Genomic DNA, 18859 nt, shown 5'->3' with positions numbered 1-18859 from the left:
CTCCAACCCCTCTGCTGATCCGGGGAGGGCTGCAGACTTCCACATGCCTTCTCCGATATATGTGGAGTCGCCAGCCACCTCTTTTCACCTGACAGTGAGGAGTTTCGCCAGGGGGACATAGCACATGGGTGGATCACGCTATTCCCCCCAATTCCCCCTCCCCCCTGAACAGGCGCCCCGACTGACCAGAGGAGGTGCTAGTGCAGTGACCAGGACACATGCCCACATCCGGCTTCCCACCCACAGACACGGCCAATTGTGTCTGTAGGGACATCCAACCAAGCTGGAGGTAACACGGGAATTCAAACCGGCGATCCCCATGTTGGTAGACAACAGAATAGATGGCCACACTACCCGGACACTCCAGAACCCCCCTTTTTTTTCTTCTTTTTTTTTTAAGATAAAATCGTGTTGCTATTTTTAAATTGCCATTATTGGTCATAGGGCAGATAACTTGTTTTACTTGTGTCAGTGACAGGTGGTTACGGTACTCTTTTATAGAATAGAAAAGAACCCTATAACAATAAAAAAGATTTATGCCAAAGTGGTTTGTAAAGTAGGCAAAGATACTCAACCAGGCTGAGACATACTTGCAATTGGCTAGTGGCAGCTGTTATTTCCCCAATTTGAATGGACAACAAATAAGTAACAGACATAGGCACATGACATAGTATAAAAAAATTGGATAATCTTTACATAGTGGGTAAACTGAACAATAAGAAAAGGTATTGTAGGGGGCGTTCGGATCGCGTAGCAGTCTATTCCATTGCCTACCAACACGGGGATCCCGGTTCGAATCCCCGTGTTACCTCTGGCTTGGCTGGGCGTCTCTACAGACACAATTGGCCGTGTCTGCGGGTGGGAAGCCAGATGTGGGTGTGTCCTGGTCGCTGCACTAGCGCCTACTCTGGTCGGTCAGGGCGCCTATTCGGGGGGGAGGGGGAACTGGGGGGAATAGTGTGGTCCTCCCACATGCTACGTCCTCTTGGTGACACTCCTCACTATCAGGTGAAAACAAGCAGCTGGCGACTCCACATGTATCGGAGGAGGCATGTGGTAGTCTGCAGCCCTCCGTGGATCGGCAGAGGGGGTGGAGCAGTGACTGGGACAGCTCGGAAGCGTGGGGTAATTAGCCAGATACAATTGGGGAGAAAAGGGGAGGAAAAAAAAGAAAAGGTATTGTATGTTGTGGGCATACAGAATATTCCATTCCCTGGCTTCTCTGGTCCTATCCTGGCCAGCGGTTGATTTTAAATGGAGGTGCAGGTAAAATCCCACTAGTGCTGTAAATTGGACAAGCCTTGAAGTCGCAGGGCCAATCTTTCCATGCATATCGAAGACCAGCCACTCTTTCAGAAGGTTGACACACACTGGTGGACACCTTGACAGTGTTAAAGTCCCACTGCATGATGGGAGCTGGAAGCCAAATGGACTGAGGACCACATGGCACCTTCAGGGCTGAGCAGCAGATCTTGAGACAAAAAAACAAACAAAATGAGAAAATGCCAATGCCTACTGATCACTGATTACATATATGAGTGAGGTAGTAGTAAGGTTTGTACTTGAATATGGAATCACACTCATCTTGGACTTAATAGCATAATGACTGGAACTTGACTCGATCTCAGACAGTGCGGACTCATAATAATTTTTCGAGAAAAGGTGAGTATGATACTTTACCTTGTTTTTGAAATGAATATAAATCTTACCTGAAGGAGATCAGTAAAGTACAACCTGACCTAGCTGTTTCTTATCAATTTATGTCTCTTAAATAGAAAATTTAGAATCGAAAACAGTCCTCCCCTAGTAAAGGAAAAAAAGCTCACATAGTATTACAGTGTAGTGAAATTTTCACTGTTAAAACGATGGCGGACTAGTACAGTTACCATTGTGGTGTTTATTCGGACTTGCACTGTTCTGGTGTCAGTCTTTACACAAGTTCTGGCCAAAAATTAGCCCCTTCGGTCTTGGACCAAGCAGACATTCATTTCGCCAATTTGAATTTTCTATGTCATGATGAGCGCAAATTCCTTGATTTACATCAAATTCACCAGCTGCATATTGATGTTTTGTTTTTTTCTTCTGATTAACTTGTTAAGAGCATTGCATTCATTTAGTTGTTACTGGTTTAATGATTTATTAAGCCAGCTTCTGAGGATGCACAAGCCAGTGCATTCTTAATGCCAGTCCCAAGCCCGAATAAATGCGGAGGGTTGCATCAGGAAGGGCATCTGGTGTAAAACCTTTGCCAAATCAATTAGGCGAATCAGAAGTCAGATTTCCATACCATATCGGCCGAGGCCCTGGTGACCAATGACCACCACCAGTACTGGTGGCCAGCAGGGTGCCAGTGGAAACTACTATGCTACTGTTGGGTGAAGGAGAAGGAGAGGGGGAAGGCATGTCCAGAAGCAGCGGAAGAGGAGGAAGGGTAGCAGTGTGGATTTTAGAGTCAGAATTGGAATGTTGGCAGCCCTCCCCGGCTTGGCAGAGGGGGTGGAGCAGTGACCAGGATGGCTCAGAAAAATATGGTAATTGGCCAAGTACAACTGGTGAGAAAAAAAAGGGGGGGGGGTCCAAAAAAGAAAATAGAGCCCATGGTCTGGTTTACAAAGCGAGAGTAGTACCTGGCACATCATATTAATTTCTTGGGAAGTAAGGAAAGTTTTTTTTTCTTAATTAGCTAATAATGATGGTATAACTTTTGTTTTTCCTTTCCAGAATATACATAACATGCATTTGATCTTGCCAACAAAGTTTAGTAGATTAAGATTAGCAGAAGTACCCCATTGATTAAATGTCTGCTAGCCTTACCTCAAAGATATCTTGAGATGGGTTGATAGAGATCGTCTGGTCATAGGTGACATTGAGATGCGCCTGAGCAACCAAGATTTTGTAGGGGAAAGGTCCAAGGAACTGCACATCCTTATCTCCATAAGCCACTGCTCTTGCTCCCAATGTTAGTCTGTAGGCAACATCCTGCTTGTCCCTGGGGTGGATACTGAAGCACAAATTCTAATTAAAATTCCATTGTTCCATAAAATAAATTTTGCCAGTAGAAAAGGATTTTAAAAGCTCTGAGCAAAGGATACAGTATATCATGAGTCATTTCATGAGACTGAACTAAAAAAATATCAAGACATTAAGTGGTAAGAGAATAATCAGTGAAAATGTTTCCATACACTATGGGAAACCACATTCCATACAAATTAAGTATTCTTACTGACGTGGGGATACATTATCTGATTTTATCCCGACATGTTGAAGTGTAGCAAATTCAGGGGGCAGTCTGGAATCAAACCCAGACAGCCTGCACCATAGCTGACTACGCTAACCAGTCAACTAAAGGGTCAGACCCTTTACTTGACTGGTTAGTGCAGTTGCCCATGGTGCGGGCAACCCGGGTTCACTGCCCATCTGCCTCTGAATTCACAACATTGGTGTCAGAAGTGGGATGATGAGACCTTGAGGCCATCGGAAGCACGTGCACCCAGAGGTGTGAGGGAGCTGATATGCTGAAGCACAGGGACGTGCTTCCCGAAGGAAGGTAGTAATGTAATGACCATGGATGTGTAGACTCGCAAGCCCTTGGCTAACAGGTCAGACCCTTTAGTTGACTGGTTAATGCAGTCGCCCGTGGTGCGGGCTATCCGGGATCGATTCCTGGCTGGGCGGTGGTTCCCGGCTGCCCCCTGAATTCGCTACAGAAGCATAGTGAAAAGGCTCAAACTGCCCCTTAAAGAGGGTCACCTGGGCATTAAAGGAAAGTATTGGCCTTCCTCACCACATGGCTTGCCAAGCTATCTGTTGTGTCTTGAGACCATGTCAATCATTTTCTAAGGATTACTTTTCACAAGTATAGCAGTTAAGTGATAGCAATTTGGACATAATTTTGTCTCTATTATATGAAATGCATTAGTGTCAGAAGGCATTTGTTCACCGTAAAGTGCGTTCTAGGAGTTGACTTATGCATCCATGTACTGCATGTCTTAAAGTTTATGCTTAAGGACCATACAGAGGTCAAGGTTCCTATGCAGGTTGGAAAAGTCTGAAGGAGTATAGAAAGTGTATTTGAAAATCTCTGGCTCATGTAAGATTTTGGAATTGCAGGGAAGTTTGGAGAATAAATTAAACACCAACCAAACTCTTCAAAACCTGTGCAGGCATTAATGTCTTCCAAAAGTTTGAAAGGAATTAAACTTTAATTGGAAAATGAGTCAGAGCCCAGAGTGGATTGTAGATATATATATCTAACAAGGGATCTCTGTTGTATACCCCACAAGCAAACAAAAATGTCAATAGATGTACATATTCTGTTGTGTTGTGTAAAATATGGATAATGTTAATTATGCACTCATGTAAAGGGGGCATAATGCTTTTCCTTGTTTGTGTTTCACTCCCTGCAGCCACTATAAACATACTCACGTGCCATAGGGTGAGGTCTCATCTGGCAAATCCATTGCCACAGCCATGAAGGTTCTCTTCATTCTCAGGTTGGGAACAAAGCCAGTGTCAGCTGTCTGGTGCCAACGGATGTTGGGAAAGCCTTCATTTTTGGAGCCTTTTCTGTAAGTAGAGAGCTGCATGCACAAATACTCCATGTATTAGGCCTTCAATACATGGTAATTTGAGATACTAGCCTTTTGAGATTACATAGGCACCTAAAGACGAGCTTTTACTACTTAGGACACTGCAATGAGCTCAAGAAGGTTTTTGACAATCAGCAAACTCACTTGATGTCATCTGAACCCCCACCTATCTGATACTGCAGTCAGGTTGGTTTAAATCATGCTAATCAATTGTGTTGTGGCATGTAGCTTTACAATAAACGCCATCTAGAATGATGAAGGTTCTTTATTTCAACATGGATTAAAGAAGTTTGTAAAGGAAATCACATTAGTACAATACTAACATTATTGCTAAAAAAATCAGTTAACAAGTACAGACTGATATCAATTTGGTGAAGTTATGCATATAAACTCTGCCTATTGATTTCCTCACCTGCTCACCCTTGTATGTTTAACCATCATCATCATCATCATCATCATCATCATCATCATCATCACCAGACACTATAAAGATACGATACAGATTCTTTTTTCCCAAACGTTCATCACCAGTAACTCAAATAATGAATTGAACCATTTCTTTTTCAAATGTTGATATATATTTTAGAAAATAAAGAGGTCTATTGTAAGGTTAATATGTCCTTTTATAAAGGGCATTGCTAAATAAACAGTAAGCAGTAGTTTATTTTAATATTCTGTTTCAATAACAATCTCTTACATTTACCAAAGGTGCTCATATACATTTTTAGTTTTGCAGACACCATATAAATTCATCCTGGTCTGAAAGGGTCATTTTTAAATGCACATCCATCCAGCCACCTATTATCCATGCCACTTATCCCAATCGGGGTCGCGAGATGCTTGAGCCTATCCCAGCAGTCATTGGGTGGCAGGTGGGGATACACCCTGGACAGGCCGCCAGGCCATCACAGGGTGCATCACATAAATAAATGCACATATGAAGTTAAAATAAACTGATCTGTGAATTGTCTATGCCCTAAAGTGAGATACCCTGTGTCTATTTGACAAGTAACTAGAATACCACTTCTTTAGCAATGCTGCAAAAGAAAAAAAGAAAAAAGAACCTTATTAAATATAATTTTATTTTTTATCTATCCGTTCAATATCAGTCTTGAACATATCACTGAAACCTGAGCACTAACCATGACGCAAATCATATTCTGCTTTTTAAACTAATCCCTAGAGCCTTTTAGTGAGTTTGCCTGACATCTACAGGTTAAAAACCATGTAACGTGTAAACATGGCAGGCTGGTTTTGGTACTCAGTAGCATAGCACAGTTTTGGTAGCATAGCAGGATAAACACAGCTGTAGATAATAACATTAATAGTGGCTCTGTTGGATGAACCAGCATTGACAGTACTACTGACAATTGTTAGTGCTGGTTCTGTCTGTCTGTTGTGGGGTTTCCATCAAGCCAGCTTTTGCAAAATTTTATATTTCAAATTGATAAAGGCTGAATATAAACACTGAATTGTGACAAAAAAAAACCAAACAAAACAGATATCACAATAAAGTTTATAGGCTCACTTGAGGCAGTTTTTGCTTTTGTCAAAAAAGAGTTAACACACTAATTAGCCAATGGAAATGTGTAAAGCAACTTCTGTTGCTGGGTAACAGGGTGGCATGGTGGCCCAGTGGTTAGCACTGTTGCCTCACAGCAAGAAGGTCCTGGGTTCAAACCCCAGGCCATCCCAGGTCCTTTCTGTGTGGGGTTTGCATGCTTTCCCCATGTCTGCCTGGTTTTCCGTCGGGTGCTTCGGTTTCCTCCCACCATCAAAAAGACATGCATGTTAGGGTTAATACTCGTCTCTGTGCCCCTGACCAAGGCAATGGAAAGAAGAAGAGGAGTTGGTCTGCGGGTGCTGTATGGTGGCTGCCCACTGCTCCTATAGCTACACAGCTGCTTCCAGTGTGTGTTGGGATGGGTTAAATGCAGATGAGGAATTTTTCCACGGGGATTAATAATGTACATCTTTCATCATCTGTAGGGGACCCACATGTTTAATGCAGGTTACTCAGTGAAAAAGGCTTGACGTGGCTTGAGCGACTGACTGGCTGACTTCACTGACTTTTACAGCTCACACTAATGTGATGTCATGCAATACCTGACTTGAACACAGGTCCTTGGTGTAAAAAGGGTATAAGACCTTTAGTTTTGCCCATCCCAACATTTAGTCAAACGGTCACTGAGCCTCTTGACCTTGCATGCTTTAATAAAGTGATTCACAGTCATGTGATTTGTGGTCTGGAGGAAAGGGCTGTGTGTTAACAGACATGTGTTGTAATAAAGAAGCCAGTAAGTTTAAGTGTCACCAGCTTTGCACACTGAAATCTGCATGCCCTGGTATGCAGTCTGGATCTTAAACACTATCTTTATGCTTATCATCATATACTTCATTTCTGATTCCTCTGGAACAAAGATTAGACCTAATTTTTGTGCATGCTTAGAAAGCGAGTGGGTGAGGAGATGACAAGTCTGTTGTCAACAGAACCAATGCACAAACAAAACAATATCAAATCAGCATTGAAGGGCTTATCTTAATGACCTGAAGGCATCAGAAACAGGAACTTTTTGGGCTGCAATTGTAGGCTATTTGTAAATACAGCAACTCATTCACTGTGGTGGGAATGGTTCATGCCAAAGTCTAAGTTAATGGCGACTTTCAGAGTAAGCCATGAAATGTTTAACTACAGGCTGCAGGGATGGTATTTCTCTTCCGTTTTATACTTAGACTCTGCAAATATTTAACATTTAACATCCCTAGTAATAGAGTTAACACAAATTCCAGTTTTACGCCCAAATCTGTGTGGAGTGACTGCTGCATCTCCCCTTGCCCTGAAAGTGTGTGAAGTGGGGTGCTGCTGTGCTTCAGAGATGAAGTTAAATTTGAAATGCAAATTTATTAAGTGGGTTTTAGGCACAGGCAAGTCAGGATGACTATTTCTTATTTCTTCATGTGCATTCTGTTTACTCCCAAAAGCTTCTCTGCAGCTTGGTTGCGATATATTTTTGTATTAGCATCTCCAGTTGTTCTGATTATTATCATTATTAGTAATAATAATAAGCATACTGACGCACCTGGACAAATCCAAAGGGAAAGTCTAAGGCTGTCTGTCCCCCTGTGCCCTGATGGAAAATAAGCCTCCAGTCATCAATCATGGCAGGGAAGGAACAGGCATACTTGTCCTGATGATAGTCTGCATTTTGTTCACCTTAGGAAACACATAGCAGTGCTCTTCTGTGAGGGGAATTTATCAAAGCTTGAGGACTAAAACAAGCTTACTGTGATCTAGAGCAGTGTTTCTCAACCGGGGGTCCGCGGACCCCTAGTGGTCCGTGGTGTGATTGCAAGGGGTCCGTGAAAATAAAATATATTTAAAAAAAAGATCCTATGACATTTATAGAAATAGGATTATTTTACTCAAATGTGACTGAGACCTTTATCTACCTAAACTATAAAGGGTAACAGGACTTTTTTCTCTAATTACATCTGTTTCACACGTGTAATTTATTGTATTTTAATAACAGATCTTGCTCCCGTTTGCATTGTTAAAAGTTACTGCATAAAAATTCTGTTGTTACATATATATGAAAGTTACTGAATACATATTCTGTTTTGTTACATATATCTGAAAGTTACTGCATAAGAATTGTTTGTTAACTATATCTAAGTTACAACTGAAAGCTCTTATTTTTGCCCCAAAGAGTGAATAAATGCTATAATGCAATTTAAAATGCAGTTTCTACTGTTTCTATCAAATTGCAACCCCCCTCCCCCAAGATCAGGTGGAGGGGTCCTCAGGGTAGATCAAAAATACGCAGGGGGTCCAGGACCCCAAAAAGGTTGAGAACAACTGATCTAGAGGACTAAAATGAGTTTACTATGAAAAAATTTACATGATTTGTTTTTCAATTACACACTTTTATCTGTAATTAGATGACATTTGATTGATAAAAATAAAATTTTCAATAGCTGCAGGCTTCATGAGACAGGCCGATTTAATACTAAGTTGACCAAGTATTAAGAGTCAAAAAGCAATCACAGAGCCCATCCCTAGACCCCTGGGAGTGTGACCACCACCGACCTTCAAACCAAGGCACTCACTCAAGCTGAAGTAAAAACAATTCCTGAGAAATCAAAGAAGGTTGAATCAGTTCATTTGGATACATAGTTTATTGACAGATACATTTCATCACTCAGCTAAGTGAAATTAAATGATAATGAAACATATCGCTCAATAAACGCTGTATCCAGATGAACTGATTCAACCTTCTTTGATTTTCTTACCTGGATTATTGAGCATGCATAAAGACAATTCCTGACAAAGTTACAGCCAGAAACTTTCAGTTGATTTTGACCTTTCTTGTGATCTTGACCCAATTAACAAAAAAAACAAAATCAATCGGATTATTTAGGCAGCACGGTGACGCACTGGTTAGCGCGGTTGCCTCACAGCAAGAAGGGCCTGGGTTCGAGCCCCAGGGTAGTCCAACCTTGGTGGGTCATCCCGGGTTGTCCTCTGTGTGGAGTTTGCATGTTCTCCCCATGTCTGTGTGGGTTTCCTCCAGGGGCTCTGGTTTCCTCCCACAGTCCAAAGACATGCAAGTCTGGTGAATTGGCCATACTAAATTGTCCATAGGTATGAATGAGTGTGTGTGTGTGTGTGTGTGTGTGTGTGTGTGTGTGTGTGTGTGTGTGTGTGTGTGTGTGTGTGTGTGTGTGTGTGTGGGCCCTGTGATGGCCTGGTGGCCTGTCCAGGGTGTCTCCCCACCTGCCGCCCAATGACTGCTGGAATAGGCTTCAGCATCCCCGTGACCCTGAGAGCAGGATAAGCAGTTAAGATAATGGCTGGATATTTAGGGAGCTTTGTTCACCTTTTCTGAAAATGTCATATTTGCTGCAGCTGTTTTTCTGTATAGTAGTTAACAGACATCCATCCATCCATCCATTATCCAAGCCGCTTATCCAAATTGGGGTTACGGGGATGCTGGAGCCTATCCCAGCAGTCATTGGGTGGCAGGCGGGGAGATACCCTGGACAAACTGCCAGCCCATCACAGGGCCCTATTTCAGCAGCTCATATATATTCTGCATTTCGAAATTCAATACCTCTCCCAGATCTTAAATCTCCTCACTAGAACAAAACAACACAAAAACATCACCTCTCTGCGTGGGATAATAAAGGCTAATTTGATTGCTAGTTTTCTTTAAAACCGTCTTGTCTCCTTTTTTTGATTTGGTAGGGATTGTTTTTTATTTCTCATTGCTTTGGCACATTAGGGAAGATAAGTAAATAGCTCCCATGACACAGACAGGAGTTCTCTAGTATTTGTCAAAAGCACTTTTCATTTAAGACAGAAAATGGTCCAAATGATAAATGATCTATGGGAACCATGGTAATGAAGATGTAAAGGGTTACAGAAATGTTTTGCTTTGAGGGAAAAGAAATTACACAAATTTTGATTTGCTCTGCTGGACAGTATACTACGGAAATCAAACCATTAAAACACCCAAACCTAACAAAGAATCCTATCTGCATGAGCAAATCCAACTGCAGAACTCTTTTGAGACGCCCTGATCATACCAGCGACGAAAAGCCACTGCAAAACTTATTTTGGTTATTGATGCAAGGTCAAACATGATTTGAGAAATATTTCAAATCTAGTAGAGATGGTTTCATACCAGATAGTGTCAGGGAAGTCGAATGTCACAGGCGAGTACAGGTGAATAATCGACATTTTACTTCACTACATTTGCCATTTATATCTGTACCTTCGTTACAAGTAGTCTGCTCAAAATGCGGGGATTGGGTGTCGGGGAAGAGCACCTGTACTGCAGATGCCAAGTTGCCAAACAAGCACCACCTGACGATGACGGAGCAACCGTGACAAGAGGCAGTTTCCAGAGACAATCCCTGGCCACATCTGGCCACACTTTTCATACCAAAATCTCAAAAAAGCAACAGTTACATGATGAAGTGCTTGCTATGCCTCCCGAAAAACACAGAGATCTCTGCTTTTAAAAACTCCTCTTCTAACCTCGCAAGCACATCGAAGTTGCACATATTGTGAGAATGTAGTTAGCCAGCTAACGTTAGCTATGTTAACGTTTTCGTGTGTCACGTTAATCTTTGATGTTATGATAATGACATTAACATGTCTTTATGCATGCTCAATAATCCAGGTGAGGAAATCACAAGAGTTGAATCAGTTCATCTGGACACTGTTTATTTTAAGAAACGTTTCATCACTCATCTAAGTGACTTCGGCAGTCTCAGCTAAGCAGTTTACCCCAACCTTCTAAACAGACACAGTACAAACCATCTAAACTGGGACAGTGGCATGACAATCAAACCAGTGATCTGCTGTAATAGCTGTGGCCATTAAACCGGGCGATCCTCTGTGAAAAGCACACGTTAATGGCCCGCACACCCTAAAAAAACATGAATGAAAAGTAACTTGTACTTTGAGTAATTTATTGACCTGGTACTTTTTTACCTTTACTTGAGTAGGTTTCTCAAATGGTAATTTTCACTTTTACTTGAGTCATTTTTTTATGGAAGTAATTGTACTTTTATTTGAGTACAGATTTTCAGTACTCTACCCATCCCTGTCAATATGTAAGCCATAGTATGACAGTACCTTGGTACCAGATGGCCCCTTTCAGCGTCATGTTGACGAGTGGATGAATCATTGCATTCCAGAGGACAGAATTTCTGTCTTTAGGACTGGGATCATTGCTTCAAAGATTAAACAGGGAGATTAGTGCAAAGCATCCAGGCTCAGTAAATATGGAAATCTTATTATGCAATTAGATGTTTGAGTTGCAAAAACAAATACTAGGCCTATATGATACAGTACAAGTACACAGGTTTGTCAAAGTTACATATTTCTGTCCCCTGACCTGTCTTCAGTCTCCTCTAGGCCACATTGACAGAGGGCTCTTAAAGATGACCAGGCTTCTATTGGGGTCCCCCCCCAACAGGACTGCACTAGGCCAATGGGGTACCTCAGCTTCTCATACATGTAGCGGCCAAAAAGCCAGCACACTGCTGAAAAGTTGGCCAGATTCACTGAAATTATCATCCCGCCACACACACACACACACACACACACACACACACACACACACACACACACACACACACGCATCAGCAGATACATGGTAATATGTTGAGTCGGACATATGAGGTGATTAGAGTACTCGACTGTTTGTAAAAACTCAATTGTAAATGCTTTAGAAAATGTAGAAGTGATGGTTAAGAATGGTATATTTGCATAACAACAGTAGTTTTAATGTAAAAGAAGAGAGTAGGTTGAATTAGAACATGAACAGTTGGTAATTCTATTCAATAATAACTGGTTCAAATAGTGTTCAGTGCTACAAATCAAAGAAGCAAAGCCCATTGAACACCACAGAATTAAAAAAATATATATTGAATTATTATATAATTATGAATTAAATATGAAATGAAGTATGCCCTTACTTGGGGTAGGTATAGACCAAGATAGTTCCACCTGAGACAAGTCTGTCAGCTCAGTTTCATTTAAGTCCAAACCTGCCATAAAAATCCGCACTTGGGGATACTTAGCTGCAAGGTCCAGTTCCTCTGAGGCATTGAAAATCTATTATGTGCATTAAAACACACACACACACACACACACACACACACACACACACACACACACACACACACACACACACACACACTATATATACGTATATAGATAGATGTAGGAAAAAACTTTACTTAAATTAAATCAAATTCAATCAATCAATCAAGTTGCATTTTATAAATCGCTTTTCTAGCTGCAACAAAGTCCCCCCCATATCTATGTTAATATTCCGCTCTTCATTTTTTCAGCACTTTTATCGACACCATTAATGGTTTCCGGAAAAATAAATAAATATAAATATATATATATATATATATATATATATATATATATATATATATATATATATATATATATTAATACAGATGCAGCAAAAAAAAAAAAATCATACATAGCAGTGTGCAACGCACAAAGCAAGCTTGTACTGCTATGTATTAAAAGTTTGTTTTGTTTTTTTTCCTGCATCTGTATTGATATTCCGCTCCTCATTAGTTGAGCACTTCTATCAACACCATTGATGGTTTCCGGAAAAAAAAGCTATATATATATATATATATATATACACTACCGTTCAAAAGTTTGGGATCACCCAAACAATTTTGTGTTTTCCATGAAAAGTCACACTTATTCACCACCATATGTTGTGAAATGAATAGAAAATAGAGTCAAGACATTGACAAGGTTAGAAATAATGATTTGTATTTGAAATAAGATTTTTTTTACATCAAACTTTGCTTTCGTCAAAGAATCCTCCATTTGCAGCAATTACAGCATTGCAGACCTTTGGCATTCTAGCTGTTAATTTGTTGAGGTAATCTGGAGAAATTGCACCCCACGCTTCCAGAAGCAGCTCCCACAAGTTGGATTGGTTGGATGGGCACTTCTTGCGTACCATACGGTCAAGCTGCTCCCACAACAGCTCAATGGGGTTCAGATCTGGTGACTGCGCTGGCCACTCCATTACCGATAGAATACCAGCTGCCTGCTTCTGCTCTAAATAGTTCTTGCACAATTTGGAGGTGTGTTTAGGGTCATTGTCCTGTTGTAGGATGAAATTGGCTCCAATCAAGCGCTGTCCACTGGGTATGGCATGGCGTTGCAAAATGGAGTGATAGCCTTCCTTATTCAGAATCCCTTTTACCCTGTACAAATCTCCCACCTTACCAGCACCAAAGCAACCCCAGACCATCACATTACCTCCACCATGCTTAACAGATGGCGTCAGGCATTCTTCCAGCATCTTTTCATTTGTTCTGCGTCTCACAAACGTTCTTCTTTGTGATCCAAACACCTCAAACTTGGATTCATCCGTCCACAACACTTTTTTCCAGTCTTCCTCTGTCCAATGTCTGTGTTCTTTTGCCCATCTTAATCTTTTTCTTTTATTGGTCAGTCTCAGATATGGCTTTTTCTTTGCCACTCTGCCCTGAAGCCCAGAATCCCGCAGCCGCCTCTTCACTGTAGATGTTGACACTGGTGTTTTGCGGGTACTATTTAATGAAGATGCCAGTTGGGGACCTGTGAGGCGTCTGTTTCTCAAACTAGAGACTCTAATGTACTTATCTTCTTGCTCAGTTGTGCAACGCGGCCTCCCACTTCTTTTTCTACTCTGGTTAGAGCCTGTTTGTGCTGTCCTCTGAAGGGAGTAGTACACACCGGTGTAGGAAATCTTCAATTTCTTAGCAATTTCTCGCATGGAATAGCCTTCATTTCTAAGAACAAGAATAGACTGTCGAGTTTCAGATGAAAGTTCTCTTTTTCTGGCCATTTTGAGCATTTAATTGACCCCACAAATGTGATGCTCCAGAAACTCAATCTGCTCAAAAGAAGGTCAGTTTTGTAGCTTCTGTAACGAGCTAAACTGTTTTCAGATGTGTGAACATGATTGCACAAGGGTTTTCTAATCATCAATTAGCCTTCTGAGCCAATGAGCAAACACATTGTACCATTAGAACACTGGAGTGATAGTTGCTTGAAATGGGCCTCTATACAGCTATGTAGATATTGCACCAAAAACCAGACATTTGCAGCTAGAATAGTCATTTACCACATTAGCAATGTATAGAGTGTATTTCTTTAAAGTGAAGACTAGTTTAAAGTTATCTTCATTGAACAGTACAGTGCTTTTCCTTCAAAAATATGGACATTTCAATGTGATCCCAAACTTTTGAACGGTAGTGTATATATATATATATATATATATATATATATATATATATATATATATATATATATATATATATATATATAAATTTGTTGAGCACTTTCCCTACCGTTGAGTGTTTCATTTAACAAAGTTATAGATAACTTTGAGTAGCTTTATTGACAGCTGATGATTGCTTATTGCATGAAACAGGCTTGTACTGTCTCATAAAGAATTTACTTGATTCACTGGATTATATAAAATTTTGTTAAAGAAACACCCCAACATGCCAATTTTTTTCTTATTCAGTATGTAACCAAGTATCTATGTGTTCTATTTTAAATAGAAATAAATCAAAATGAGACCAGATTTAAATTGTACTGTAACAGGAAATTTATTCCAGGGTCTGGTAATAGTATGCTACCTAAGTCCGAATAATTAACTAATGGACTGGAACATATCATCCCTCAAATAAATTTCAATCCTTTGTTTTAAGTAAACGCACAAAATAAATAAAATAAAATATCTTCTGCTGTAATTTGTAAGCTATGACTTATAAATGAAAGAGAATGAATGACATGAATGAATGACAATATAACAAAATGAATGAATGACATTAAAGAGATAGTTTAGCTATTGAGAAAATAAAAAAAATCAGTTTCAGTCTTACTCAAAAGAGAAATTTTTACTGTTGTAAACTCATGAACAGTTAAGCCTCCTAGAAAGGAATGTCTTTATCCTTGATTTGATACTCCTCGATCCATGCGAAACACTCCCATTAATATACAGTTGAAACGAAACAAAAATTGCTAATGCCATGAAACAGGCTTGTACTGTCTCATAAAGAATTTATTTGGCTCACTGGATTTTATACACACACACACACACACACACACACACACACACACACACACACACACATATATATATATATATATATAGATTCATATAGTAAATGCATATTTACATAAACATTGTGAATACATGATCTGGCACATGTCAGCTGTTTGCTAGCCTCGGCCTACCTGAGACATTGCGAAGGCCATGTTGCTTTGCCCTCCACAAAGCCAGACATCTCCAAACAGCACATCTGTAAGATTGACTGTGATGTTCTGAAGGGCAGCTGTCACATTATAGGGACCCCCAGCTTCAACGGGGTCAAGGGTGACTCTCCAGATGCCTGTATATGTGAATATAACTTATCAGGATCCCACCTGAAGAAGCTATAATATGCTGTACAGTATACCAGCAGCAAATAATATAAGGAACACTTTGCACTCCTTCAAACACATTTGAGTGACCAGGTCAGTTCTGTTTTTTTACTTCTCACTTATTACACATTTGAATACAAACAGAGGTGGAAACAGACTAAACAAGGATTTCAAAGCCTTCTGACATTTAACAAATCCACTGTACCAAACTGATTGTCACTATGAAGGAGCTGCTGCTAATATTTTATACATTCCATTGTATAATTAAGATTAAGAATGACGATCAATTTTTGTGTCACTAGTTCGCCATGTTTTCACTGTAGCAGGGGGTAAAAGTCATACTAGTATATGCAAAGTAAGGAAGCAGCTCTAAGCTCCACTGGGTCTTGGTTTAATTTAGAAATACATCACACGAACAATTGCAATATGCTTAGATGTCCATTGCAGCACTTAAAAAGACTTCTTATACCCCTTTCACACTGGCCAAAAAACCCCGCTAAGTGGTGAATGTTACATTGACCAAAGGCAGATGTTAGTGGGTTTTTTGGCCAGTGTGAAAACGCCATTAGTCTCTCATAGGCTGGGTGTGGCATCCATGCAACCTTATCAATATAGGCTGATAACTATGGGTTCTGCACCCTAAATGTGTTGCACTGGTATGGAAATGAGGTCTAAGTGCTTTCTTTTTTCCCTGTGTGATGAAATTCAAGCACATAATTAAAAAGGAAAACATGTTTTTTTCAGAGGTTTTGAATGTTGGGGGCACTCAAAAACAGGCGGTATATATTACTCTGAATACTCTAGAGATGCAAGCATAAGTCTACAAATGGCAGCGCCCACCTTTTGTCACTGTGACTGGATGGGTTTTCTGGGTAACCAGTCCCGACAGTGAGACGGTGACCTGTGCACCATCAAGCCCGTAGCCCCACAGCACGGCTCTCTCTGGAGACCTCTGCAGCACCATGGAGTTATCATAGTAGGATGCAAAACGCAAGTCTCCAGCTGCAAACAAACAAAGCAGTCATATATACCATCAGAAACTTTCTCTGTAGGAGGAAGCTCTTTGCATCTGAGAAAATGGCTTACTGTACTTATGCTCACTGAAAAACTGGCTCGTTAAGTTGAAATGTAGTAATCATGCAAATTATTAACTGATACAACTTTAAAGGACCAAAATCATATAGAATGCAATTAGACCTAATTCTAATATGCATTATTTAGAATACTAAAAATGAGTGTTTAGTGTACATATTGTAGATTTTTTTAAACCTTCTAAGATGTTGACCTCGTGCTTTTAAGAATTGTAATTATATAAGATAGTGGAAAATTAAAATTGGACAGTTTGAAGTTATAATTGCATCAAAACGTGTTGTGTATGACTCCTGGAGGAGTGAACACTCAGCCTATACTGACATTTAACACATAAACAGGTGATACAGGCTCCTGTTATATCACGTATGGACTACTGCAACTCCTTACTGGCTGGTCTCCCTGCATGCACTTCCAAACCTCTGCAAACGATCCAGACCGTGGCGGCGCGTCTGGTCTTCAACCCACCCAAAACGGCACGTCACTCCGCTGTTCATATCCCTCCGCTGGCAGCTGCTGCCCACATCAAATTCAAAACCTTAATGCTTGCTTACAAACTAGCAACTAAAACGGCTGCCGCCTACCTGAACTCCCTCATTCGGGTCTACACAGTCGCGCTCACTACGCTCTGCCAAAGAAAGGCGCCTGGCGCGTCCACCACAACGGGGCGCTAAGTCACTAGCCGGACTCTTCTCTTCTGTAGTTCCCCGGTGGTGGAACAAGTGACCCAACTCCATTCGACCAGCTGAGTCCCTCTCCGTCTTTAAGAAGACACTAAAGATCCAGCTCTTTCTCTAACACCTCCACACTTTATGGTATATATATATATATATATATATATATATATATATATATATATATATATATATATATATATATAAAAACCGCTTCTTTGCTCCCTATGCATTGCCTTTGTGCACTGCCTATTGACATGTCCTATCGGACTTGAACCCAGTTTTTTGGCACTTACTTGCGCTGTTGTCTCCTGGCTAGATCCTAGTTTGTGTTGCATTAATGCTCAGGGTAACATAACACAGCAGCTTCGGTGTCAACACAAGACAGTCGCACTACATGACACACAGTGACCTAACTCACCACAGGCGTAAAGCGCAAGAAACGTAAGAGCAGAACAAATACATGTTATTGTTGCCATTTCAGGTACACAAAGCAAACCACGCCGTGTTCACAAACGCTGAACTGTTGTCATGATGAATCAGATCGCCAGATGACCCGAGATCCTGTGATCATTACTTTTCTTCGGATCAAGTTAGACTGGTAGGACAGCGGTGCTCTTAAAATCACTCCGGCTGACTACAGCGCCTGCGCTGGACAAAGCAAGGAAACCCGCCTACAAACTCATACATGACATCCTGCGAAATGCGGAAGCGTGAGTTGTGTGAATATTACCAGGAAACTCACATCAAAAAAATAAATAAATCAAAAAACAAAAACTGTTCCGTATTAAAATGTGGCAACAGCCATTAAGGACATGAATACATAATGTATGTATTTACAGCGTGGCACATGCTCGGCTCATCTCTGAGAGAGGACGCCATTGATAATGTCCAAGCTAAACCTACAACCTAAGCATACAAAATCAAAAATGGCATCGGGGTGAAGTTCATTTTCAATCGGTTTACTACACAGGTGTACATGATGGATAGCTTCTTCTTCTTTCCGCTGCTCCCGTTAAGGGTCGCCACATGGATAGCATAGTAATGGACAAAGCTGAGCAGTGGCGGCACTAGCTTGTATGGCGCCCTAAGCGAACCCCTACCCACCCAACCTCAGCCAAAAAGCACCAACCACCATTCTGCTGCACCAACTGTAAATTTTCATTAAGACATTTGCAACAACACAAACAAATAATCATAACATTTAGAACTATGTGAATATAAAATATAAGGCTCATAATAAAAAAGAACAATGACAAATAGAAACAAATTGTAGTAAATACAAATAAAGATAAGAATGTAATTATTAAGCTATTACCCTATTGCTAACAAAAAACACAAATAGGACTAAATTGTACAAATCCTATATCACACAAATAGAATATCACACTTATAAAGAAGAGAACCTGATTATTACATTATCCCACTTCAAACAAGATACAAGAGTTGTACAGCTGCCATCTAAACCCTGACCCCTCTTGCCTTCATCATAGGAAATCTGCCCAGCAATTTCACGGTTAATACTAACGACAGCA

The 18859-nt window shown here is 40.5% G+C and overlaps 1 protein-coding gene across 1 annotated transcript; it reads right to left on the bottom strand.

Moving 5' to 3' along the window:
- Positions 1-1085: 1085 nt before the first annotated feature.
- Positions 1086-17941, bottom strand: siae (sialic acid acetylesterase). Its single transcript, XM_056283981.1, has 10 exons — positions 17746-17941; positions 16402-16563; positions 15376-15530; positions 12078-12216; positions 11495-11663; positions 11233-11330; positions 7670-7803; positions 4426-4580; positions 2815-3001; positions 1086-1471 (listed from the first exon to the last, which is right to left on the bottom strand). The coding sequence occupies exons 1-10, from the start codon at positions 17801-17803 to the stop codon at positions 1229-1231; spliced, it is 1500 nt and encodes a 499-aa protein (XP_056139956.1). The 5' UTR covers positions 17804-17941; the 3' UTR covers positions 1086-1228.
- Positions 17942-18859: the final 918 nt, after the last annotated feature.

This window comes from Lampris incognitus, chromosome 7, assembly GCF_029633865.1.
Source record: "Lampris incognitus isolate fLamInc1 chromosome 7, fLamInc1.hap2, whole genome shotgun sequence".
NCBI lineage: Eukaryota > Metazoa > Chordata > Actinopteri > Lampriformes > Lampridae > Lampris > Lampris incognitus.
This window is presented reverse-complemented; position numbering and strand designations above follow the sequence as displayed.